Source organism: Ammospiza caudacuta, chromosome 8 (genome assembly GCF_027887145.1).
Source record: "Ammospiza caudacuta isolate bAmmCau1 chromosome 8, bAmmCau1.pri, whole genome shotgun sequence".
NCBI classification, from domain to species: Eukaryota; Metazoa; Chordata; class Aves; order Passeriformes; family Passerellidae; genus Ammospiza; species Ammospiza caudacuta.
The window spans coordinates 5,025,419-5,052,222 of record NC_080600.1 but is presented as its reverse complement, the minus strand read 5'-3'; the positions used below and the strand labels follow the sequence as shown (position 1 = coordinate 5,052,222).

Here is a 26,804-nt window from a genome sequence, read left to right as displayed (position 1 = left end):
AAATGAATATATAGGCAGGTGAAACACACCAAGAATGCCTTTTTATTGAGGGAAGGTGTACAGCAGGGAGCTGTTGTGTAAAATATACAGGAATCCTCTCAGGGACAAGGCATTTTGTCATACCAAGTTGCAAGGAAAGGTATTGATTTGACATGAGAAAGTTCAAGACACACACATAGAAAATTAAAGGTAGGTCCTTTGGTCAAGAAATTTCAGTAAAAAGACAAAACTTGCCAGTCTGGGAGGAGGAAGAGAAGATGTGGAGGTGTGGGTCTGTGGTCTGCTCCTCTCCAAGCACTCACCAGCACTGCAAGGGACAGATGTGCTGTCCAGCTGTTTGTGATAAAGCTTCTTGCTGGATAAACAGTTTCTGCAGGGGCAGGTTCACTTAGAAACAGCGGCATTGAATGGATTAGAAGCAGCATTGACAGGTACCCATGGACATAACAGAGCTTGGACACAGCAGCAAAGGAGGAAAAACAAATGGCCTGGAATGTGACATATGCACTGGATCACTGGCAGGTGGATGGTTTGCTCAGACATCTCAGGTGCTGTCTGGTAAATCACTGTCAGCAAAAGCTGGACCCCTCCTCTCCACTAAAGAAGCTCCAGAAGAAAAGGGACCAACGCATTCAGAGCCTCAGGAGGGTCCCTGGAAAGCATCAGCCTCACAAAATCCTTCTTTTGCTCTTCAAAACAAAATTATAGGTCAAGGAACAACAGGCTGTGTTCCTGAAAGTCATTGCTGTTCTCCATATTTTTTATTCAGACATTTGCCCTTATTTTTCATTTAGCAGAGCTAAAAATACCTTGTGAGTTTAAAAGTAATTAAAAAAATACTACAGCAACAAAGTCCTTGAGCTCAAGGAGTGTTTGGACAATGCTTTCATGCACATGGTGTGATTTTTGGTGCTGTTCCTTGCAGGGCCAGGTTCTGGACTCAATGATCCTTTTGAGCCCCTTCCAACTCAGGATACTCCCTGATTTCATGATTCTATGAACCCAAATCCAGAAATTAATTAATAGAAACTGGTAATACTCTTGGCTGGCTCTGAGGAAGGCTTGCATATTTGCAAGGGCAATGATTCCACGATTCTGGGCAAGCTGCTCTTTTTTAAAATGTTCTTGTTTTCATTTGCTCCACTCAGGATACGTTACAAGAATAGAAAGAGGAGCAGGACGGCAGGGGGGAAGAAAGAGAAAGACTATTTGATGGTATAAATAAAGATGTGGGGCAGCAATGCCAACCCCGAAAAGGGGCCTCTCATCATGGAAAACTGACACTTATTCCAGTTTCGCGTCAAACAAAGATGCCTTCAGCTCCAGAAGGGACAACCTCGGCCCAGCCCACCCCGAGCCGCGCGGGAGCGGAGGGGAGGGGACCCTGCCAGGTCTCGGTGGACCCGCAGTGACTCTCCGTGGATGCGCGGAGCTACTGCAAACGAGAGTGCCCGTTCTGGAGGAGGAGGAGGAGCTCAGAGGGCAGTTCCCGGCGGCGGGGAAATAGCGGCGCTGGGCTGGAGACGCCTCCGCTGCTCCTCCCGGCCGCTCGTCCCGCACATCGCAGCGCCCGGAGCCCGGAGCCGCCCGCCAGCCGGGGATGCGGGAGCCGTCCTGACACCGGTCGCGCCACAGAGCCCTTTTCCCTCACGCTGCACAGGGACTTGGGGGACAAGTTTTGATGACCTAATTTTCCAGGTAGGCAGACTTTTTCACTCCGAGTACAGGGGTTCTGTGGCTACTTACTGGCGGAGCTCCAGCCGGGAATAACATAAATCCGTCTGAAATTTCAGCCTGTGCCTGCTGCTGCTTACTGGCTTTCCAGCGAGGTGCCTATTTCACATTTAGACAGTGAGTGCTATAAGAGAATATAAATTTTTCCTTTACTTTCAGGTCTTGGCTAGTTTGGGTGTTTTCCCAAGGTTTTGGGGTTTTATTTCCAGGTGTAAGTAGTGTGCACCACAAACTGCTAGAGATCTAGAAAATCCCTCAGTTGAAGGGGGTGGATTAGTTCAGCAGTAACAGTGAAGTGATAGGAGCAGGACAGAGAACTGCTCTGCTGCACGATTTCCACTTCAGTTTTGGGATTTCAGAAGATATGATTTAGACTCACCTGTGGTCCCTGTCTCCTATTTTTGCTGAATTACATCAGCACAAGCCCGTCTGTTTTGGGAGGTGGCAGCACATTTAGGAATTCCTGGGAATTCATTGCGCTTGGTGGCAGGGGTTTGCTCCCCTCAGCCTTCCTGCAGACCAGGCTTTCCCTGGCTGATATCCCTGGATAATTATGTGGAATACCTGGAGAAGATCCGAAGTCTGTAGCTGAAACCTCTCCCATGGGTGCTCTGCCCAGGGATGAAAACTACAAGGCAAGTTTGCGTAGTGGCTGCAACCAGCACTGAAATTTCCTCCTTGTGCAGTGTGTGTAAACCACAGGCACACAGACGGGAAGGAAGAGGAGGTGCATTGAAAAGAGTTTTGTTCCAAATGAGACCAATTTTTCTTTTCTAGTTTCATTTATTAAACATCTGAGTGGAGAAAATGCTGCATGCACAAGTGAGTGACACCACAGGCATTGCATGCTGGGCATGGCCATGGAAAATGCTGGGACTAAGCAGCAGGGAGGCTTCAAACTTTATTCTGAATATTTTAGCACAGCCAGCATAACTCTCCTTTCTTGAGAGGAATGCAATTTGTGTGGCTTTAAATTTATGTAGCTTTAGATAAGTTCCTTGAAGACAGTGTTAATTTAGACAGCAGAGCATCTTGATTTTTGGAATTTGGGGAACAGTTTGGTCAGTTACAATGGGTGTTCTGGCGTTGGAGGAGACATACACAGTGCACCAGGGGGACCTTCAGGAATATCAATGTATAGGATAAAGCAGACCATGGCTCTGCCTGGCCAGGTGCATGAGGTGACATTTCCACTGCACTGGGATCTGCTCAAAGTGTTATTTGGGATTTTCACTAAGATGTAAGAGCAAAAATAACCAGATATAATTTGCACATTTGAGCCACTGCAAGGGAATTGTTTGCCATAATATCACTTTTGGTTCAGTTACTCATGTTGGAAGAGAAGCAAGCGGAGAACTTGGGTCCCCCTGCGTGGCCACTCTTTTGCAGGGCTCTGTCTAGATAAATCCATATATTTTCAGTTATGTGCATAACATCCAGGTCACCTGGGATCTCCGTGTGAGACCAGCAAAGACTATGAATTTCTCTGCACCTGAGGTAGGAACACAGACCCTCATTCAGGGAGAATGGTGCAAGACAGTGCCCTCATAAATTTTTCAGAGGATCCACTGCTTGAGATTCTCTGTTGTTTTTCCCTTGTGTGCAGAGTGAAAGAGGTGATACACTCAATGATACAAATACTGAGAGAAGGCCTCATAGGAGCAAAGGTCCTGCTCTGGCAGAGAGAAAAGTCAAGGAAGAACAGGATGGGCAGACCCAAATGTTCAGGCATTATGAGTCAGATCCCAATTTTCTCTTTGCATTAGTTTTTTGAACTGTGTTCAAGAATTGCATTCAATGTACAGAAAACAGTTAGTCTGAAATACTGGTGAAATCTGAGGTTTCCATCTCAGCATCTTTCAGTGGCAGGTGGGACTTTAAGTCAAATATCAAATGTTACAAGAGCGTCACAACAGCTGGTGGTGCTCTGAGGATGACAAAATGGGCAGCATTGCCCACCCCAGCCTTGGCTGGCCCTGAGGTGGGTACTGGAGCCCCCAACAGCCCCCCACTGTGTATCCAGGGGGGTTAATACCAGGTGGGAAGCTGGGAGAGCAGGAGACTGACAGAGCTCAAGCTGCAGAGTGGGATAGAGGAGGTGCCAGGAGGACGCCAGGGAAGTGCGTTGTGTCTTGTGTTTTCAGGAGTCGCTTCCTTGCCTCGTTGTTCTGCCCATGGAGAGTCCAAGGCTGTGGTGCTTCACTGGCCCAGTCCCAGGGGCTCTGGGCAGGAGCTGTCCTGTGCCAGAGCTGGCCCTGGTTGCCTGTGCAGGCCAACTGCTCTGCTCTACAGTGCCTTCCCACCCACACACACAGAGGGAAGGAAGGAGGGAAAGAGGGAGGTGGTTAAACTCAGCATGCAGTGATGAGTCAGACACTTGGCCAAAGCCCTCAGTGCTCCCAGCCTCTCCAAAAGTTGTCTCCATCTTCCTCAGCTAAAGGCTGGCTTTAAAATGGTGCTGTCTGAAGGCTCAAAGCTGTTGTGTCCTACAAAAGATCAGGATCTCTTGCAGCTCTGTTTTATGAAGGGCAAACAAAACAAGGAAAGCCTACAGTAGGCTTAGAGAGGGAAAATCTTGATCTTAACTAAAACGCACATTTAGCATGGAAGTGTTTTATCCCTGCCATACCACTTTTATTCTCTGCAGCACAATGGAAGTTTAGCCACACTGACTTGAGAGGGGCATCATAGAATCGTAGAGTGGTTTGGGTTGGAAGGGACCTGAAATACCATCCCATTCTATCCCATCCCATCCCATTCCCTGCCATGGGCAGGGGCACCTTCCACTAAACCAGGTTTCCCCAAGCCCCATCCAGTCTGGCCTTGGACCCTTTCAGAGACAGGGCAGCCACAGCTTCTCTTGGCAACCTGTGCCAGAGCCTCCCCACCCTCACAGGGAACAATTTCTTCCCAATACACCACATAACCCTGCCCTCTGGCAATAGGAAGCCATTCCCCCTTGTCCTATCACTCCAAGCTCTTGTCCAAAGTCCCTCTCCAGCTCTCTTGTTGACCCTTTTGGTACCAGCCAGTGCTGTAAGGTCACCTCAGAGCCTTTCCTTTTCTAGACTGAAGAATCCAAATTATTTCATAAGCACAAGGCCTAGTGTGGAGGAGGGCTGTCACTGCTGCAGGGTCTCAGTAGCACTGACACCTACCTTTCCAGCATAAACCAGTTTGCAGAAGCCTGTGGTGCACTGCAGCTGGCACTATAAACTGGAAGGGGACTTGTCCCACCAGGCAAGAGCTAGGGCACCATGTGGAGAGAGGTCTCAAGGGAAGCCAGGGAGGGCTGAGCTGCCTGTATTCTTCAGTGATGCTGTTCCTCAGTCAGCCGTGGCAGAACTCAGCTGCATTGCTTACTTGCCCTCCCCCTGCATTGCCATTGCCACCAAATGCATGTTCAGTGTCCCTTCAAGCCTTGCACTCTTCCAAAAGTTACCCCCCCTCCAAAAACCCCAAAACATTCAAGAAAGAAACTGTAGACAGTCAAGAAAGAAACTGTAGACAGTCAAGAAAGAAACTGTCTTTTTGGACTGGATTCAGGTCTTTTTTTCATGACATCCCACAAGCCCCTTACTGGTTAATGTTGAGTTGGCTACTATGCAGAGAAGCATCTCTGGGCCACCAGAGGGCCATGTTGGTTGGTTCTGGGATCCTCTAGACACAAAGGTGAGCATCTCCCCTTCCTCCATATTCTACGATGATGACAAGTGTTGCTTGAATGTTGCCTGAGAATATCCTTTCAAATCCCATGTACCTTTCAACACTTCCATACGTTCCTAAGAATTTTTCAGACCAGATCTCTAACTCTTCTGCTGCTTTAAGTTGTCATAACCCTACATGAAATAAACTCCCCCATGCAGCTGTGCCTTGAAGGCATGGTGATGGGTTGAGCACTGAAGATGTGCATTTCTTCAAGAGATTTTTTTATTTGTCCCTTCACTCCATGGGGAGTGGAAGGGAGCATTGACAGGGAGCATAGGCTGGCTTTGTGTCACGCCAGCAGAGTCAGGAGATTGTGCATCATGTTTAACATGTAACCTGTGTGTTTTTCCACAGGCATCTGAATATCCTGAGGGGCTGCTGAGATGTTTAGACAAGCCTTGCTTCCCACTCTCCTTTGTGTGGCTCTAGTTCCTCTCCATGCCGCTCAGCTTGATGTGGATGCTGGAGATGTCAGTCCTACCTCCTGTGCAGGTATTAACCAAATAATTTGGGTCACCTTAGTGGGCAGCCATTTTAACAAAAACAATGCTCAGTTGTAGAACCTGCTTGGCAGGAACTGATACTGGGACATTCCACCTCCCCTGGCCCTTTACACTCCTGTGGTAACAATCCATCTGTGGGGAACACCGTCCTCCACCCAAAATCACGTTTCCATGTTTGCTTTGGTGTGCAGAGAACTAGAGATGGAAAGAGCTGGGGTCTGCCAGTGGTGGTCTCTCCCAGCAGATGCAGTAACAGTCACCAGTCAGTCACCAGCAGTCAGCTCTCTATCTGATGCCAGAAAATTGTTCACTTTAAATCTGGTGATTTCCTCATTTTTCAGTTACACTGCAGAGGTGATTTACGGGTCCAATTGGACTCTTACCAAAAAAAAGCAGGATTTTCAAGACTGATTTAGTACTGAGCAGTGCTGGATTAATGGTTGGACTTGATAGTCTTAGAGGTCTTTTCCAACCTTAATTATTCTGTGATTCTATGGCAGATCTTAGAAGTCCTGGTCACTGGGGAACCATCTGACCCAAACACAAGTGTCACTTCTAGAGCTAGGTGGGACTTGTGCGTTTCCCGGCATCACACTTGGTCCAAGTGTCTGGGGGATAGCAAAGGGGGTGCGTGAAGTGCTCTGACATGGTCTGAATAAATGTTTCCATGCAGAAAAGAGGAACTGCCCCATCAATGTCTACTTCATCATTGACACCTCAGAGAGCGTGGCTCTGCAGACTGTGCCCATCCAGAGCCTCGTGGACCAAATAAAGCGCTTCATCCCCATGTTCATCGATAAACTGGAGAGCGAGCTCTACCAGAATCAAGTCTACATCACCTGGCAGTTCGGTGGGCTCCATTACTCAGACGTGGTAGAAATTTACAGCCCTTTGACAAGCAGCAAAGACATTTACCTGCCCAGGCTATCTGCCATTAATTACCTGGGCCGGGGCACCTTCACAGACTGTGCAATCTCCAACATGACCCAGCAGATCCAGACCCAGATGGCCAACGGCGTGAACTTCGCAGTGGTCATCACCGATGGCCATGTGACGGGCAGCCCCTGTGGGGGGATGAAGATGCAGGCTGAGAGGGCACGAGACATGGGCATCAAGCTGTTCGCGGTGGCCCCCAGCGAGAAGGTGTACGAGCAGGGTCTGCGGGAGATCGCCAACCTGCCGCACGAGCTGTACCGCAACAACTATGCCATCACCCAGAGGGACACCCTGGAGATCGATGTCAATACCATTGACAGGATCATCCAGGCTATGGTAGGTGCAAGGAGGGGAACAGGGGGCACAAGAGGAGCAGTTCACAGATGGGGGATGCTTTCCCTTCTGTTGGCTTTTGGAGATAACCTTTTGTAGGGAAAGTGCAGCTTTTTTCTGGTAGTTAGCCAGGATGCCTTGCTGTGTGTCTCTGTTTCCCAGCTTGTCTGGGCAGGCTGCCACCCTAGTCCTGGCTCTTGCTGAGGACCAGGCCATACCCCAGCCTGCTCCCCATCCAGAGGCATGCGGAAGAGTGTGCCACACTGAGACACATGCTCACCATCAGCATCGTCCTTGAGACTCCAGCTATGAGGCACTGTTAATCAGGGGCTCTCCAGAGGGCATCTCTACAGCCAGGGGACCTTTACCACCACCTCTCCCTTACCACCACACTCCCTTCCAGGGGTGAGCTGCTGTCTCCCCCATGGGACTGAGCACCTTAACTGATCTTCTTCCTCCTGTTCTCTCCTTTACAGAAACATGAAGCCTACGGCGAGGTGAGTGAGCAGCATCTCTGTGTCTTTGCCACATGACGGGTTTAATTTGCCCCAGCTGGAACAGACCAGCTCCCTCCCCAGAACAGCATGGACCTTCATGGGATGGGTCCCTGCCCACCTGCAGAGTCTACAGACACATTCCCTTATCCAGCTGTTGTAATGGCACACTGGACTCACTCCCTGCCTCCCCCTCACCTGCAGTGGGTTCTGGTCTATGGAATAGACTCATTCCTTCACTTTGGTGACCCATTACATAAATGGTGCCCCTGCTGAAGCTCCTGCCCTGCTGGTACTACAGGAGCAGGGTTTGGCACACAGAGATTGTGCAGGGGATGCTCCAAAGAATATGCCAGTCCCATGATGACTGCAGATGAGCAAGCCCCCACCACCTCTAACACGTGGCAGTCTTGTTCTTCCAATCTGGGCCCAGAGCCAAGCTATAATGAACATGCTCATAGCAACTTTCCACTCTTAATTTACGCGCAGCACTTCTTTGTGTGCTTGTTGCTGCTTCAGCCCTGATCCAATAGATTTTAGCCCTGAGTTGATGGGGAGAAGAATGTGGAGAGCTGTGGGTGCAGAGCTGAGCTGAGTTTGGGATGTACACTATCACTACCTAAGTTTAATTTCTTGTATTTCAGTGCTACAAGATGAGCTGCCTGGAGATTGCAGGGCCACCTGGTCCCAAGGGATACCGAGGACAGAAGGTAAGTGGGAAAGGCCTTAGCTGTGGGAAAGGTAATAATGCCCCTGCCTGCCACAACCACTGCAGGGTGCCCTAGACCTCACTTCACATCACCTCAGCTATTTTCTCAGGTAGCACCTAGCTGGGAAATATCCCCCAGCATCTGTCTTGGCCCTTGGAGAGACAGCCAACACTGGTGTGCCCATGTCTGTGCCAAGGCTGATGCACTGCCAGCCTTGCAGAGAGACACTGGAGCACCTGAGGACACCAGAACTGAGACAGCAGTTGTCACAGCAGACCTCTCACATGCACAAGGGTGTCCCACTCTCCTGCTCCAGCTCTATGTGCTCTGATTTCCTAGAAACTGCCATTTTCTCAGTCAGCACCAAGCCTGGACTTATGCTGAGTTTTTCCTTTCCTTAGGGTGCAAAGGGGAACATGGGTGAGCCGGGTTCCCCGGGGCTGAAGGGACGACAGGTGAGTTGTGGAAAATCCTCCCCTCTGTTTGCTACATCTCTGATGACCTCAAGCTAACTCTCCGTGCCTTCCTCCCCAAAGGGCGACCCAGGTATTGAAGGTCCGATCGGATACCCTGGTCCCAAGGTAAGAATCACATAGCTAATGGCTGAGCTCTTTGCATTCCCCGATTTTTGGTAAAGCAAGGGAAACTTTGCTTCTCCCTCACACCTGCCCATTTCCTGCCCCAGACCTCTGTGCTCAGCTCCTGCTGACTGACCAGGCACTAACACAGGGATTTGTTGTTTTTTTTTTCCTTTGTCCAGGGTGTCACAGGGCTGAAAGGAGAGAAGGTGAGAAAGAAGAGATGGAATGGCTGTCTGGCACTTGGCAGGGACCACGCTCCTTTCTGATGCACAGAGGAGAGATTAGCTGTGATGGGGAAGGATAGCAACTCTATTAATGTGTAATTTTGGGCCTGGGGAGGAATTTCCAAGGGCATCGCAAAGCCTGTCTCCTCCTTCAGGCTTTGATCACGGTCTGGTGAAGTAGGAATGGGTTTAGGGTGTAAATGGAGGGCGAGAGGTAGGTGGTGGGGATGGGGACTGAAGGGGGAGGTGGGGTGGTAGGGGATGCAGGCAGCGTCTGACTTCCTGTCCTTTTCTTTTCCCAGGGAGAAATTGGATCTGATGGACGGAGGGTGAGAAAGAACTTGCACTAACTTGCACTTATTTCCAGCTCCCAAACCCTGGGACTGTGTGTTAACAGATCCCTCTTCTTTTTTTTTTTCCCCACGACCCAAGGGTGCCCCTGGCTTGGCAGGAAGGAATGGCACAGATGGACAGAAGGTAACTGGGAGCACTGGGAGCACCCTGTAATGTTGCTGCCACTGTTCTGTTTCCTTACCCTCTCTCATCCTCACGGGCTGTTTAGTTTCTTTTCTCCCACATGCTGGCTTTCTGTTCCAGCTGAGGTTCCTGTGAACTTATCTGTACATTATTCTGCATGTCCTGTAGAAATGCATGAAGTAATTCCGGTCACAGGAATGAATGTCACAATATGCTGAATTGAAAGGGACCCACAAAGATCAAGTCCAATTCAACAGGACACCCCAACAATCCCACCCTGTGCCTGAGAGAGTTGTCCAAACTCTCCTTGAGCTGCGGCAGGACTGGGGATATGATCACTTCCCTGGGGAGCCTGTCCAGTGCCCCACCACCCTCTGGGGGAAGAACCTTTTTCTTATATCCAGCTTAAATCCCCCCCACAGCTCCATGCCATTAAGTGTCATCCCTTGGTCAGCAAGCTCTCTGCAGGATATGGAGGTGTGACCCAGTCTGTGCTCCTGCTGAGAAGGTGATAAGGCCAGATAATTCGGGTGTAGATACCTTATCCTGATTGTTAGTGAGCCCTACAGGACACAGACACAGAAAGCTTCACAGAAATTTGGTTTTCAGGGCAGTTTGTCACTTCATCTCTAAGCTATAGTTTGTATTTAGTATTAAAGCCCTAAAGACAAATTCAGAGGTCTCACAGCAAAGTCCTTGGCTTTGTCCACTGGCCAGCACACCCTGGCTTTGCACAGTTTCCTATACCCAGCCCCCAGTGTATCTCTGGGTAATAAGTTCTTCCCACTCCTCAAGCACTGCTGAAGCTCTAAAACATCCTTCACTCCTCCCCACTCTAAAACACTAAAGCCCTTCAGCTGCCCCCAGCCTCTGTCCCAGAGCTTTCTCAGCACACTCAGCCCTGCACTGTCTCAGTGACAGAGTTGTTTTGGGACACAGGGTGAGGCAGTCCCTTCTCTGGGGTGTCTGTCAGCAGAGTGGTTGCTGCACACCTAAGCTGCTCTGACGGGAGAGGCATGAGAGAGGAGCAGCACAACCCTGAACGTGAGTGACCGCCAAATCCAGCCTCAAGGGACATTCCCATCTCTCAGGGTACACTCATGGGATGAGCCTGCCTGATTTCCTTTAGTCTGCTTTCTTCTCCACTTTTCTTCATGTTCAAGGAATGCCCTTCCTATTTATTCTCCAGCTGTTGACAGATAAGGTCAGCAGATGATGCTAACATTATTAACATTATTAATGTCAGCAAGAAAAGCTGTGTTTTCTCTTCAGCCACCTATAACTTCTCAGTCTTTTCCTTTTGAATGTAATCTCTCCAGGGCAGGCTGGGGAGAATTGGACCACCAGGATGCAAGGGTGACCCTGGTGACAAGGTAGGAATGCTTTACTCTTTCACCAGCACATCAGTTATTTAGCTGCTGAGTGGTACATAGGTAGAAGAGTGGCCAACAAGAGATTACTGGCCCATTTTCCTACTGGCTGTATAATCTGATCCCAGACCTGGGATCCCTGGAATGGGGACCATGATTTGATTTTTCTGTGCCTCCTTTCCATGGACAAGCAAGCTGGGAGCCCCCAGTGTCCCTTCCTTCCACGCAGGGAGGAGGAATTGCCTCTTTCATGAGCATTAGCAACAAGCAAAAATGACTTTAGCCTCTAGAGCAACTTTCTAAGCACTGGCTTAGAAGTGTTATTTTGATTAGGAAGTTTTATTTGATTTATTCTGCATGGAAGTGTTCCCAATGTGAAGTGGTTCTTTGTTATTTCCCTCCCCAGGGCCCTGATGGCTACCCAGGAGATGCGGGAGACCAAGGAGAAAGAGGAGATGCAGGCATAAAGGTACAAGTGCTCTGGACAGACAGCAGGGTGTGGGCAGAGGCAGCCAATGGGGACAGCTAAACACCATTGCCTGTATTTTTATATATATAGCCTAAATCCTTTACTGTTTGTGGAGCTCATAGGCTTTGGGGTCTGGATTTCATCACCAGGCACAGGTGGTGAGGGAAGGGCCTTGCTCCTTTGGCTGCTTGTGGTACGGGGTGCTGGTGAGGCAGGCAATGACCATTGGCTCTCTGGGTCTTTCAGGGGGATCCTGGCCGGCCTGGTCGCAGTGGACCCCTGGGGCCCCCAGGAGAAAAAGGAAGCCAGGTAGGTTCATGCTGCATTCAGATGTCTCCAGGGTTTTACTGTGGTCTGTTCATAAAATCACAGAATGGTTTGGGCTGCAAGGGACATGAAAGCTCATCCAGTCCCACCCCCTGCCATGGGCAGAGATGCCTTCCACTAGCCCAGGTTGCTCCAAGCCCTGTCCAGCCTGGCCTGGAAAACTTCCAGGGATGGGGTAGCCAAAGCCCCTCTGGCTTTGGGCAGGACTGGACAGATGCTGTAAGGAGCAGTTGACAAGCCTGACTCTGCTCCAAGGCTGGACCCCCTGCTCATGCCATGTGGGCATGCTGGGTGTGTGGAAGCAGAACCGGGTGCTCATACACATTTCTGCTCGAGGAGGACTGCTTGACACGGGATAAAAATGGGAGGTGTTTGCACACTTTGACCTCTCTTCCAACAAGCTGTATTTCTTTTTCTTCTGCAAGGGACTTCCAGGCAACCCTGGAGCTCAAGGGCCTGCTGGAGCCAAGGGAAGGAAAGGTGAAGTGGGACCTCCTGGACCCAAAGGAGAGGCTGTAAGTGGCTGAATAGATCCCTGGACATTGGGCACTGCAGGAACCTGAGGCAGTTTAATGGATGAGTGCTGAGAAACTCCCCTGTTCTGCTTTGTGCATCCCAAAAGATGTGCAGATGCTGGTCTCCTTGTCTTTCCCATCCTCACAGAGCAGAACTCCCATAATCCTAAGCTTAATGTTAACCATTCACCTTAGAGAAGCATCCTGTGTTCCCACATAACCACACAGCTCTGCCCTCCATGGATGCTCAGGGACACTTTGGTTGTACTCTGGCAAGTTCCCCAAACCTCTGGCTCCTTGAAGGATCTCAAAGAGTCAGGATCTGGTGGTCATTATGGCAGAGCTCTGTGAAAAGGGCAGTGTCACATATCAGTGGTGTCGCACAGACCCAAGTTAATATGATGGGGCACTGCAAATTTTGGGGAGTGGGTTAGAGAGGAGGGCATGATCCCTGGCACAGCTCCACCAGCACCAAGGGGCCAGAACCCAGCCAGAGTGTCCCCTTGTGCAAAATCCAATGGGGAAGGCAACACTAGATGAGCTGGAAATAAATAATAGTCTTTATCCCTGAGGGAATGAACCAGGTATGTTTGTGGTCACTGTTGTGAAACACACCTGGCTGTTGCTTCCCAAAAGGAAGCATGGGCATCCCTGCTCCCCTGCTGCTGGGAACCCACTTGCTTAGCAGGCAGGTGTACATCTCAGAGGGAGGAGGAGGGCAGCCAGGGGTCACTGCCCAGGTGACATCCATCCTTTCACCCATTTCACCCCATTCATGTGACTTCTCTGTCTGCCAAGGGGCGACGTGGAGATCCAGGGACGAAAGGCAGCAAAGGCACTCCCGGAGGCATAGGAGAAAGGGTGAGTGAAGCAACTGCCCAGATTATTGCAAATAAGCCCCAATGTATAGGACTGAGGATTGTGTGATGTGCTACGACCCAGCCATGCAGTGTCCATTTAGCATCCGTGCAGCACCAGAGCTAGGAATGCAGATCCCACTGCGCTGTGCTCCCACTGTGCTACTGGCACCAGGTACAGCCTCCTCCACCAGGGTTTGGTTTGGAGAGGGGATGAAGTGCAGCAAACCTCAAGGTTGAAAGACACATTCAGAAGTCATACTGCCCTGATATTGTTTCAAACCAAGAAACACAGGGTTGAGAAGGACATCACAAAGCACTGCACACACAGATAGCATTGGAGACATCCCTGACCAGGAATATCTTTCCCTTCTCACAGGGAGATCCTGGTCCGGAGGGTAATCGTGGTTTGCCTGGTGAGGTTGGAAACAAAGGAGCCAGAGTAAGTATGGAGCAAGGCTTGGTGACAGCCAGGAGGAAGGGGGAGCGGTGGTGCCACCCAGGGCAGCTTGCCTGGCTTTCCTCCTCATGCACTGTGTATTCTTCTGTCTTTCTTTGCTGTTCAGGGAGAACAAGGACTTCCAGGACCTCGAGGCCCTTCAGGTGCTGTGGGAGAGCCAGGGAGGATAGTAAGTCGCACTTGGGCATGTGTGTGACCATGCCCTCCTTCTGTGGTGAGAACTTGCCCTGCTGACACAAGCTGTCTGCACTGTCCCTCCCAAGGAGAACCTGCACGCGACCTTCTCTCAGGGAGGCTCCAAAATCGAGTGTTCCCATGACAGTGTGGAAGGGATCTCTGGAACGGGTGGGTCACTGGGGAGAAAGAGGATGGGACTCCACAAGCACCTATTTGTCCCGGGTCTGTGCTTAGTCCATCATGCCACTGTGGCAGTAGTGCTGTGACATCCAGGTGGCTCTACAGGACATGGGACCCCCACTGCTGAGACACCCACTGCTGAGACAGTCACTGCCACAGTAAACTCACCAGCAAGGGAGATGGTCCTGCAGCATCATCTTGAGAGCTGGTTTCTCCAGCACGGTCCCTTGTGTGCCGGGGGGCAGCAGGGAACATCCTCACTCACTTCCTGCCTTCTCCCTAAATCTGTCCTGCAGGGATCACGTGGGGACCCTGGTGACTTGGGCCCAAGAGGTGATGCTGGACCACCAGGATCAAAGGTAAAGCTCATGAATTAACCTCTACATTTGGAATGGCTTTTTTACTTATTTATTATTTAAAAAAAAAAAAAAAAGTAGGCAGTTTTCACAGCAGAAACTTGTGTGCCTCATAAACAGAATCAGACCTGAGCCTCCCTATGGGGTAGAGATGTAGATCTTTCTCTGACCAAGGAGCTCTGATTACACTCGTCACTCAGAGCAAACTCAGGGGCATCCCTGGCATGTGACATTCCCAAGACCCTCCAAATGCTTGCTCTGCACAGCTATTCCAAAGCTATTCCCAGCTGCAGAAGCCTTGGCTCCTGGTGGTGTCTCACACCCAGAGAAGATGAAAATGGCTGTAACTGTCACAGACAGAAGCAGGTCAGAAGGGCCGGGTTTGGTACCTCACAAGTCTTTTTTTTTTACCAAAGGGTGACAGAGGCAGGCCTGGCTTTAGCTACCCTGGACCCAGAGGACCGCAGGTATGTATTCTTCATCCAGTACGTGAGGAGATCTGTTTGAGTGGACGTTGCGATTGGATCTGAAGCGACTGAGAAAACAGGGAAGGAAGAAGAAAAATGCTCAGGGTCACAGATGTGTGGAGCCTGTGAAGGAGAAAGGGTGTTCAATACCAAGACTGAACCTGGTCACAGTCCATCAGGTGCTGGGGACCCCAGTTCCAATCATGGTGATGATCTCTCAAGCATCAGCCTGAAGCTACAACTGCTCTTCAACTTTTTGCCCCTCACTGCAATCTTTGGGTGTACTGGTGTATTGGAATGAAATCCCAATATTGCCAGATGGAACGTGCCTGGGCTCGTCTGGCCCTTGCTGCTTGACCAAGGGTGGCAGCTGTGGTGGTTTCACCTCAGAGACACCTTTGGCTGGCTGGATATTGCAGCTGGGCACTGGGGACAAGTCCAGGCATGCAGGAGCTCAGGTTTACCTCTGGCAGAGAAGCTTTAAGGTGAGGTGAAGGAAAAGGAGTCGGGTTCTGCTGGAGGATTTGGATCCAGAGCTTTATGCTGGCCCACAGGCCTCTGAATCCAGCAACAGCTCTGTCAAACAGAGCTGTGTCAACAGAACTGTCAAACCACGTGGTTGCTGTGTCTTTTAACCCCAGGGAGAGGGGCAGGGAAGGGGTAGGGAGCCACCAACCAGGTAAGGGGGGGAAGTCTCAGGGGACAAATGACACCTGGATGGCCCAATGTCCCCAGGGCTGAGAGGCATCTTTTGAACTTCGCCAGGAATGCCAAGATTGACAGCAGTCAGCAGGGGGCAGGGGAAGGGAGAGGTGATTGGCACACCTGGAGAAAGAGCCGGGATGACTGAGACAGTCACATTACATCACATCAAAACACTGGTGCACAATGTGGGGCCAGTCCTGGACAGCTGCTAACCTCTTCCTCCTCTCCTTTTGCAGGGTGACAAGGGTGAGAAGGGGCAGCCAGGGCCCAAGGTGAGTGTGCTTGTCTCCATCATCTGTTTTGTTGTACTGACTGGAATGCCACGGAGTTATCTCCCAGCATCCTGGGTTAATGGCTAAGGAGCCAGACCTGCCAGCAGCTGCCCTGGATGTTCCCTGCAGCTGCAGCCTGATTATATCTCCGAAGCCCATCTGCCCATCTCCTTTTGAAATCATACGAAAAATGTGTTGCAGAGCTTCTATTTTTGGGATTTTTTTTTTTTTTTTTTTTTTTTTTTTTTGGTTAATGCCTGTATAAACATTGGTTGCTGTGCTCTGAGCTGCTGTTTTAGAGGATGGTCTCCCAGGCCAGGCAGGCATGTATTTGTGATGCCGCAAAACCTCTGCCTGAGCACATCCAGATGTGCTCCATGCCGGATCTGTTTCTCCTTCCATCGAGCAGGGAGGACGAGGTGAGCTTGGACCTAAAGGAGTACAAGGGACCAAAGGAGAGAAGGGAGAGCCGGTAAGCAGATTGCCTGTCCTGCCCCAGGGTCAGTGTCTCCCTCCCACATTGCTGCCCTGTATGCTGGGGATGACAGTGCCGCTGTCTGCCTGGTCCCTGTCCCCAAGCTCAGGTGTAGCAGGCTGGTGACTGTGCTCAGCAGAGCTGGGGCTGACCAGGGGGTCAGGAGGGGCCCTGAACACCAGGGGCTGCATTACTAACATTGCCCAGGAAATATTTGACTCTTCTGTACTTCTTCCCCAGGGTGATCCTGGCCCAGGAGGAGAGCCTGGACAGCGTGGTCCACCTGGTGAAGCGGGCCCTGAGGTACAGTCCCATGGCATTGTGTCTGAGCAGATGCTGTTGGAGGGGACACAGTTTCCAGATGTATCCACTGGCTCACAGTGGGCCTTCTCCCCTTCTCCTTCCCCTTCTGCAAAAAGGCACATTTTTGATGGCTCTGACATCTAGTTCCCAGAAAAAGAACTCTTGGGAAAACTGTGCCTGAAATCCCTGTGCTCTTCTTACAGGGGACGCCTGGCCCACCAGGAGATCCTGGTCTGACTGTAAGTAACGCCTGCTACTCTTCCTCCTGGGGCAATAATGGCTTTTCCGTGCACAGCCCAAGAACAAAATAGGACATCAGGTCCTTCTGCTGCCCTGGCAGAGGTGGCCTGTGGCTACCCATGGAAGCCAGGGAAAGAGGGGAGAGGGCTGGCTGGGTGGGAAGGGAAAGGGCAGCCTTTGCTTTAGAGGGAAGCATTCACCCTGCACCTCTTTCCTGGCAGGACTGTGATGTGATGACCTATGTGCGAGAGACGTGCGGATGCTGTGGTGAGCTGATATCACCTCTCCCCAGGGAAGGGGAACAGCCACATGAGGGATTGGGACAGGGGGTCACCAGAAGGTTACCAGCATCACTGACCCCTGTGTTTCCCTTCCCCTGCCCCTCTCCCCAGACTGTGAGAAGCGCTGCGGTGCCCTGGATATCATGTTCGTAATAGACAGCTCTGAGAGTATCGGCTACACCAACTTCACCCTGGAGAAGAATTTTGTCATCAACGTGGTCAGCAGGCTGGGCTCTATTGCCAAGGACCCCAAGTCAGAGACAGGTATGGCCTTTGTGGGGACACAGTGGGGCATGGGGAAAAGAAAAGGGTCTTGGATCCTTTCAACCTCAGTGGTTATTTTCCATGTCTTTTCAGACCAATTGGGCAGCTCTTTGACTCTATCCACTTTTTCCCAAGGATGCAAAGCCAAGTAATGTGACACTTTTTTGGCAGGTGCCCGTGTTGGGGTGGTGCAGTACAGTCATGAGGGGACTTTTGAAGCCATCAAGCTTGATGATGAGCGTATTGATTCTCTGTCGAGCTTCAAGGAAGCAGTGAAGCGCCTGGAGTGGATCGCTGGAGGCACCTGGACACCATCTGCCCTTCAGTTTGCCTACAACAAGCTCATCAAGGAAAGCAGGAGAAAGAAAGCCCAAGTGTTCGCTGTGGTGATCACAGACGGGCGCTATGACCCCCGGGATGACGACAAGAACCTCGGGGCTCTTTGTGGCAGAGATGTGGTGGTCAACACCATCGGCATAGGCGACATGTTCGACCAGCCGGAGCAGAGTGAGACCCTGGTCTCTATTGCCTGCAATGAACCCCAGCGAGTCCAGAAGATGAGGCTCTTCTCAGACCTAGTGGCAGAGGAGTTCATTGACAAGATGGAGGATGTGCTCTGCCCAGGTCTGTCCTTGTCTTTGCATGGAGCTGGAGTTTTGGGCCCCAGGGTTTGGGGAAGGGGGCAGAGAGGTGTGCCAGTAAGTTGGCCAGCAGCTGGGTCATCCATAGTGGGATCTGACCTTAGCCCTGAACTAAGAGTCCTTCCTCAGATACAGACCAACCTTTTGGGGCAGTCCTTTGATGTTCCTGTAAGAGACATTGTCCTGCCACTCCTACTGTGCAAACTGTGAAAGGGGATGGCAACACATGGCTCATTTTTCCTTGTTTCTTTTGCTTCCAGATCCACAGGTTGTCTGCCCCGAGCTGCCCTGTCAGACAGGTAAACATTTCAAGTAGCTTCGTGCCATTTGCACAGACTCTGGGGGGAGACTGCACGACTCTCAGGAGTAGGAGAGCGGGGAGCAACCCTGTTCAGTCCATTTGGAAGGCAGGAGTTTGGGGAATAGTGTTAGTTTACGTGAGGAGAGGCCCCAGGGCTTCATCTCCTGCTCTTTCCCTGTCTCTGAGTTCTCTGCACAGGTAGGTACAAGTGCACTGTGTGAGTGCACCAGCATGGCTCATCCCTGATATTTCTCCCCATCCAAATTCCTGGGAGCCTGACTTGAGTTTGGTTGTGACCTCCAAACTCAAGTCAAAATCTCCTTGCTAAACACCCACTTGCATGACCTTTTTAGCAGAATGCTCCTTGGGAGTGACAGGCAGAGCAGATATTAGGGATCAGTTGGAAAATGGCAATTTGGTGGACCTAAAGCTTTGGCTTCTCTAATGCTGGCTGTATTTAATTAACAATTAACTCAGGGTGTTGTATTAAAGGAAAAGACAGTAAGGATCCTCTGGTGCTCTATGTGCTTGAAGGTAGCTTTACTGGCTCACATTTTGCTTGTTAAGGGGCAGATGTGCATCCCAAATTCCTAGAGATCCTGTCTGTCTGAATCTCAGTGTCTGTTTAAATACTATAGATGAAATCTGTGCTGATGCACAAATTTTATAGAGGACCACAGTTTTGCCTGTTCTGCAATTTTTGTCTCTTCTCTTGCCATTTTTTTTTTTTTGTGCAGACCACAGCTTCAACTGAGCCTTATAAAGAATATAAAATTTCATTTTTAAGTAAGTCCCTTTGTTCCCATGCAAAGGAAAGGAAAACTGCTCCCAGGATGCACAGAAATCCAGAGAAGATCTATAATTATGCCTGTCTAAAATATCTTGCTGGTATTTTGACTATTTGCACCTGGTCATGATGGGGACATAGTGTGCAGCTGTGATGCTGAGCTTCTCTGATGTGTCCTTTGAAGAGCTTTACCTGCAAATCTGTGCACAAGGAGGTGAAACCCCCAGGCCACACTGGTGATTGCTCAGGTGTCTTCAAAGGTTTTGGTTTTTGCAGCCTTCCTATTTCCAAGGAACACAAGCAGTGGCACACTTGTTTCTCCCGGGCTTGGTCCGTCGAAGCCCTGCAAAGCAAGGCAAAGTTGTCAGTTCTTTCCTTGTAGTGCAGTTGGGTGTTCCTGTTCCTGATGCAAGGTGGGAACATCAGACAGAAGACAGAGGCAGTGGAATGGCTTGTTTGCTGGTGCCAGGGGACCAGAACAGGAATGGCTTGAGGAGGCATCTGAGGGGGTTTCCTCTTCAGTGAATCCCTTAAGCCATGCCATACACAAACCGGGCTAAGTGCGGGCAAGACCTGTGCCCCAGAGGACTTGGGAGGTAGAGTGATGAGGCTGGGTAAGGTTGGCCTTCTGTCAAAGTGCCCTTTCAGCATGGGCAAAAGCTGTTCTAGGTCTGGTAGATGAAATTTTAAGTAATAGTTTCAGGAGTCTTTGGGCAAGGAGCCTCCCACCCACCACACTGGCCGGTCCATGCTGCGCTGCTGTCACCATTTAGAAGGATGTGCAGTGGTCACACTTCCCTAGTGGCAAGGGAACATGTTGGATGGGATGGGATGGGACATAAGGCACATGTCAAGGCCTGGGGCTTCTCTGGTTTTCTCAGAACATCCCATAAGCTTGTGCCAATTCCCATGCAGTTCCTCCGGCTGGAGACGGTGCCCTTCGGAGGGAATGTGAGTGTGCCAATGCACATCCGTCCCCAATGCGTGTGCTGCAGACCGGCCAGACAGGTCAGGGAGGCAGCTCAGCCAGCCCAGTTCTTGGCCCCATGGCTCAGCGTGGTGGTTCTGACACTTGGAGGGGCAAATCAACTGCCCCAGCTTCAGCCTGGGTAATGCCAGCAAAGCACAGGCAGGGACAGGTACTGCATAAAGCCTGTCTTCCCCCCATGCTGCCTCAGGGCTTTACCTGAGATCTTCCCATTCTCAGCACAGCCCCTTGTGTCTCATTAGTTACTGCTGTGCTAACAGGATACTGGGGGGTCAAATGCTGAGCAAATCTGAACTAATCACTTGCTTCATAGAGATCGCATGACATCCTGAGAGGCTCTTGCTAACCGACGCAAAAGGCTTTGCTTGGAGCTTTGGGGTTTTATTCAAAGTTAAATTCAGCACAGCCAGGTGCAGACAGAGGCTCTCGGGGCTCTCACCAGCCCCGACACCATACAGCTCTGACTGCAGTCACAGCCCTGAGGCTGAGGGCCAGGCAAAGAGATCACATAATGCTGTCCCTTAGATGTCTGCCTTACAGCATCACTTGGGCAGTTTGCACAAAGCACATCCTAAGCTACATGATGGGTGAATCCCATCTGCAGAAGGAAGTGGCCTTTTTCCTGAGCACTGTTCCTTCTCCATCATGCCTATGGCGGATCAGTAGGAACTGGGGAGTTCAGGTTCTGTGTAATTTGCTGGAGTCACTCAGTTGATGTGTGAAAGATTTCAGGGCAAATCTCATGGTTCCTTAGACACAAATGGCAGAAAGATTTAAAATCTGGCTTTGGTCTTTACTTTCCTGTCCTTGTTAACTCTGTTCTTCTCTGGTGCAGTGCAAGTAGGAAAGCCAGGTAGCTTTCAGAGACACAGCCATTGCTAGCAAGCCCTGAAAATATTCTTTTGACGCTCACTTGCAGATGACAGGAACCCTGGGAGTGTAAACCCACTTATTTTCCACCCCATGGAAGAGGGAGTCAACATAGATTTCCCCAGCACCATACACTCGATCGCCCAGTTCCTAAACTCCACGCGGGAATCCCGGGACCCCAGCATGTACACCCAGCTGGTGGCCACTTTGGCCTTTACTGCCGAAAAAGCCAAGTTTGCCACTGGAAATGAGCGGCAAGAGTGGATGGACTTGTTCATTGACACCTTCAAAATGGTGCACAGTGAGATTGTGGGAGACCCAGAGACTGTGCTAGGGCTGTGCTGAGATCTCTCTTGGGGGTCACAGGGAGGTGGAGGCTGAGTGGAGGTGGAACTCATCGCTCCTGTGTGGCAGAGGGGACAGCACAGGGGAAGATGCTTTTAGTTCAGCAGAGACAGAGGCAGTGGAATGGCTTGGTTGCACTCAGATGGGGACAGGACACAAGGAGCAGTTCCCTCCAGCTTGGCCACCATGGTGGCTTTCCCTAGTAGTGTCAAGGAATGCTCTTGCTCTGCCTGCTGCTTTATTGCCAAGAGCCTAATGATGCGTTTTCCCCATGCCTTCCTGCATATGTCCTTGTGGACCCCCTCCAAAGCATTTTCTGCATCCTCTCTCTCAGTTACCACAGGCTCTCTCTGGGTACTGCAAGGCTGACTAAGCAAGGTGCATCCCTGCTCACCACATTGTCTCTGTGGACCCCCTTGTGGGCAGCTGGGGGTGTGGAGGGAAGGAGCAAGCAGGATGGGAGAGGGAGCAACCCTCCCTTTCTATAGGGAGCACTGTCCCCTGGGCAATGCTTCTCTCAGAAGCTTTGTGGTCTCCCTTGGCCTTTTTCTCTGCTTGTACATTTGTGTTTCCTCTGTCACAATCCACAACATGTACCTGTCCATATACAAAAGGCAGATATTCTGTCATGTGGGGCTGGGTGGTCCAAAGCAAAACTCCTTGACCGACGTGAGTTGTTTAAAAGCAAGCTTGATGTAGTAGAGCCTACTCAATCCACACCCAGTGCTGCTTTGGCTCAGAGACTGCAGAGCCACCACCTGCACTGCAGGTATGCGTGTTTAGACAAGGCCTGGTATCTCCATCCGCTCAGCTGCCCCTGGTTGCACAGAGTCAGGCAGGCCAGTGCCCTTCCCACCTCCAGTTTTACTGCTCTCAAGCTCTATTTAGAGGTAGTGGAATTTTGTGTGCAGACACAGGAGTAGAAGCGCTTACTCTAACTGACATGGTATTATTGCAATAAAATATACTGAGCAAATGTCATATTTAATGGGCAGAAGGGAGATGTGCCATCTTCAGGAACGTGGCTGTAGTATTTCCAGGTGTAAAAAGTGGAGCCAGTTGCCAAGCTCAGCCATTGGAATTGCCTGCTTTGCACTTACTACAGTGCTCCCCCAAGGTTTCAGCACTTTTTCCTCCCAGGGACAAGTTGCTGAGAGAACTCTACTGCTATCAGTGCAAAATAGAGGGGAAAGAGTTCTGAGGGCTTTCCATGACATGCTGTGTGTTTTAGGTGAAAGCAAAAAGATCAGCCTCTGCTTGACTCTGGTCATAATTCACATATTCCAGACAGTCTGTGCAAAGCCAAACTCCCTATTCTCTCTTGATTTTTTACTGCAAAATTAGTGTGACTTAGCCTGCTGGGATGCAGGACTGAACTCAGAGTAGTTAAGCTGCTCCAGCCATGATGCCAGAGAAAAATCTCCCAAACCCCATTGATTGGAAAAGGTCTCAGGGCTGGAATATTTTGCTGAACAAAGAGAGAATTGGGGAAGATTTCAGCTAAGGAGGTGTTGATTTTATTTAATTTCATAACACAGTGGCCATTTATTTCTAGCCAAACACTAGAAACAAAGTTTTTTACCTCTCAAAAACCTTCAGCTCTTTGGAGGTGGGGAGAGGGAGAAAATGTCTCTTTGCATGAGGAGTATTTGTGCTTGTTATTGTTAGAGGCAAATGGGTGAAGGAGTGGTTTTTTTTGAGCATAATCCTAGCTAATCCCTCTGATAAAACCAGATGGATTTCATCACAATAGCAGCTCCTTCAGTGAAGCTCTTGGGCAAAGTAAGGACATGATAAAGATAAGGAGCTCTGTAAAGGATGGTCCATGCCTCTCCAAAGACAGGATGAACTAGGAAAGGAGGAAACCCCAAAAAGGTCTGGGATGTCAGTCCCCACTTCACTTTCATCTACACTGTCAACACTGGGAAAGAATAGAGGAAATACAAGTTCCTCAGGTTTTAGAAGAAGCAGGAAGGTGATGTGAATGGGTGGGGCTGCTCTGCACACACCAATGGCAGAAAAATCAATGAAAAAGAAAAATCAGTTTCTGATTATTTGTGTTGCCTTCGTTAGACATCCTCGACTGTGAGCCACAGGCATTCATGATACACATGAAAAGGACCAATGCACCAGTTAAAAGCACGACAACATTGGTTGGCCTAACTCATGGTGGTGCCTTTGAGAGCTTCTCTTCCAGTTAGGATGAGAATCTTGCTGTAGAAAAGGGTGCTCAGGTCCTCAGCCTCTCAGAAATGGGAACAAGCTGCAACCAGAGCCTGACACTGAACAGGACAAAGCCAAGGCTTTGCTGCCTCACATTCCCTTGGGATAACTCATACGTAAAGGCACCTTATCAAACACTGGAAAGCAGTCTTCTCCAGCTGTGAGGGCTGAGCAGCAAGCCTGGGGAACGCTCCTATCAGATGTGCACTACACTCTGGCTGAAGCTCCATGGATGCTGCCCTCTGCTTAGCCAGGAGTTCTTCAGGCTTTCTTGTCATCTTAAAAACATGTGGACAGCCTTGGGGGAGGCTGTTAACACTGCCCCAACATGACACACAGCCCCTGCTCCCACCTGCTTTCACAGACCCTCACGTAGGTGTTGCACTGTGTGGTTGCAAGGGGGATTCCTTCCTGCCTTTCCCCCTCCATGGCTGCTCAGAGCAGGTGAGGACCAGGAGTGCAGGTGCTGCCAAGGTGAGGTATCCTTGTGGCAGCAGTGCCTGGAACTGCAGCATTAACGTGCCTTTGCACAACATTTCTCACAGAAGTTTGGGCAAAGGTGAGTATGCGCCTTTATTGCTTCAAAGGAGAGGAGGTAACAAGTGAGAAGACAGAAGGAAATGGCCTCAGGTTGTACCACGGGAGATTTAGATTGGATATTAGGGGAAATTTCTTCACTGAAAGGGTGGTCAGGCACTGAAACAGGCTGCCCAGGGAAACAGTGGAGTCATCATACATGAAAGTGTTCAAAAAACATGATGTGGTGCTTAGGGATATGGTTTAGAGGTTAACACAATAGTGCTGAGTTAATGGTCAGACTTGAAGATCTCAGAGGGCTTTTCTAACCATTCAGATTCTGTGATTCCCTGGTTCTGGGCTGAACCCAGGCGTAAGCACTGTTCAGCACTAGGAAAGCTCTGTCAGGCTGGATTCACTCATAGTGTGGAAATTTAATCCAACATTACACTCCTATCCCCAAGGTTACCCCTTGTTGCCAGAAATGGATGCTCAAGGTGGGGCTGCTCCAGAAGCTCCTGTTCTTTGCCAGGGATGCAACACAACATGGCAGCATCTCTGGGACTTCACCCTTTCAAGATTCAATCTCAGACCCACTCCCGCTGCTTGGGAATGCTAGGGGCATTGCCCTGCTGCCAGCTCAGGAGGAACTCAGAGGAACTGAATGCAATGCGCATAACTACAGAAAAGGGAGGAAACAGTGGTCCCTACCAGCTGACTCAAAAGATAGCTACTTTCTTCTACTTTTTGTTTTTTCTTGAGTTTATTCACTGCATATATTCATATATTCTATATGGTTAGACTGGGCTTGGAGCAATCTAGTCTACTGGAAGGTGTCCCTGCCCATAGCAGGGGGTTGGAACAAGATGAACCTTAAGGTTCCCTCAAACCCAAACCGTTCTGAGATTCTCTGATTCTATGATTTTATATTAAGAGTAACTCTGATGGTAAGCCGCTCTCCTGAAGTAACTGAGAGGTTTGCAGGTGCTGCTTGCCATTAATCTCTGGATATTCCTCTCACAAATAAGAGCTGGAAATTGATGTAGGGCAGTGGGCGTAATTCTGAGACTTAAATGCACAGACATGTCTAACTTCACTAGGGTCAGTCCCAGAATTAACATTCATTAAATGCCCAGTAGCTGAGGGCATCAAAAGCAAAGCTCCTACATTTCAAGCTGTAAAGACAGGCTTTGGTAGTGGGCTTGGGCTGGTCCTTCTTTGGACAAGGGTGCACAGGGGCAACTCCAACCCAAATTATCCTCTAGTTTTCTCATTCTCCCAGCTCCTGTCTTCTTCTTCCCCCTGCAGAGCTTGCTGTAGCCCAGTGCACCCAGCGCCCTGTTGATGTCGTCTTCTTGCTGGACGGCTCAGAAAGGATTGGGGAGCAGAACTTCCAGAGTGCCCACCGCTTCGTGGAGGATGTGGCTCAGCAGCTGACGCTGGCCCGGAGCAGCAGCGACCCCATGAACGCCCGGATCGCGCTGCTGCAATACGGCAGTGAGCGGGACCAGAACGTGGTCTTCCCGCTGACCCACAACCTCACCGAGATCTCCGACGCGCTGGCACAGATCAAGTACCTGGACTCGTCCTCCAACATCGGGTCAGCCATCATCCACGCCATCAACAACATCGTGCTCAGCCCAGGCAACGGGCAGCGACTTGCCCGGCGCAATGCTGAGCTCTCCTTCGTCTTCATCACCGATGGCATCACGGGAAGCAAGAACCTGGAGGAGGCCATCAACTCCATGAAGAAGCAAGATGTCATGCCCACGGTAGTGGCTCTTGGGAACGATGTGGACATGGATGTCCTGCTGAAGCTTGGCCTTGGAGACCGGGCAGCCATCTTCCGGGAGAAAGACTATGACAGCCTCTCCCAGCCCAGCTTCTTCGACAGGTTCATTCGGTGGATTTGTTAAAAGAAGGGCACATACACAATCCTTCTCTCACTGATATACACACCCCTGATATTACCTGTTGTATTTTCTTCCCCCTGTATGGTTGCTAGCCCTGAAGACTTGCCCTCTGGGTCCTCCTTTCTAACCAAAATCCAGAGCTCTTTCATGATTTTCATGATGAATCATCATCATCATGAAGAGTCATCATGATGAATCTTACATTTATGGTGCTAATTAAAACCCAGATCAAAGCAGGATACAGAGCCATATGAAATACTTCTGTAAAGCTTTGCACACACCAAGCCTTGCACACACCAAGCCATGACTTGTGTATGTACTGTAATCCTAGGAGGGCTTATCAGAGATGCAAGAAACCTTTCCAGTGTAGTAGGACCAATGAATAACTCAAACTCTCAATATCTCCTAGTGCCTCTAGCCCATCCTTTCTGGGAACAGCAGGATGGTGTGAGAGGTACTGCTGCCTTCCACAGATGCTTCTTTGGGGGGGTTTATCTATGTTAAATTTCACAAATCATCTCCAAGATCTTTATTTTCCTGTGGGCCACCTGCCTTGATTCCTTCTGTTATTCTGCCCTTCATCAGAGCCTGCTCATCTATTACTGCACTCAGAATTTCAGCTGAGAGGGGCAGCATGACTCCCAGCATCAACAAAATACTGGACAGCCACCAGAGCTGCCTCCCAGTCATCCCAGTATGCTCAAAGCATCCATAGTACCTTCCTCCCACCAGTATCTCCTGAGCAATGCCCAGATTTGAATTCAAATTGTGCTGTCTGCAAAAATAAACAAACCTTTCCCAA

The 26,804-nt window shown here is 50.1% G+C and overlaps 1 protein-coding gene across 2 annotated transcripts; it reads left to right on the top strand.

The window, feature by feature from the left end:
• The first annotated feature begins 1,497 nt into the window (after positions 1 to 1,497).
• Positions 1,498 to 26,804, top strand: COL6A2 (collagen type VI alpha 2 chain). Of its 2 annotated transcripts, none has more exons than XM_058809234.1 (28): positions 1,498 to 1,698; positions 5,797 to 5,934; positions 6,619 to 7,217; positions 7,691 to 7,711; positions 8,353 to 8,418; positions 8,820 to 8,873; positions 8,955 to 8,999; positions 9,179 to 9,205; positions 9,526 to 9,552; positions 9,656 to 9,700; positions 11,020 to 11,073; positions 11,477 to 11,539; positions 11,786 to 11,848; positions 12,292 to 12,381; positions 13,180 to 13,242; positions 13,618 to 13,680; positions 13,805 to 13,867; positions 14,352 to 14,414; positions 14,828 to 14,878; positions 15,820 to 15,855; positions 16,265 to 16,327; positions 16,571 to 16,633; positions 16,837 to 16,872; positions 17,095 to 17,140; positions 17,266 to 17,418; positions 17,590 to 18,042; positions 18,320 to 18,358; positions 25,398 to 26,804. In XM_058809234.1, the coding sequence occupies exons 2-28, from the start codon at positions 5,826 to 5,828 to the stop codon at positions 26,003 to 26,005; spliced, it is 3,063 nt and encodes a 1,020-aa protein (XP_058665217.1). In that variant the 5' UTR covers positions 1,498 to 1,698; positions 5,797 to 5,825; the 3' UTR covers positions 26,006 to 26,804. The 2 variants fall into 2 exon arrangements, with proteins under 2 accessions (XP_058665217.1, XP_058665219.1); XM_058809236.1 differs by lacking the exon at positions 25,398 to 26,804 and adding an exon at positions 21,055 to 22,539.

Bases quoted from the DNA above. Each gene is read 5' to 3' on its own strand.
- COL6A2 (XM_058809234.1), top strand. From the start codon at position 5,826: ATGTTTAGACAAGCCTTGCTTCCCACTCTCCTTTGTGTGGCTCTAGTT. The intron at 9,000-9,178 runs GTAAGAATCACA...TCCTTTGTCCAG, and splicing joins TCGGATACCCTGGTCCCAAG to GGTGTCACAGGGCTGAAAGG. The intron at 13,681-13,804 runs GTAAGTATGGAG...TTTGCTGTTCAG, and splicing joins TTGGAAACAAAGGAGCCAGA to GGAGAACAAGGACTTCCAGG.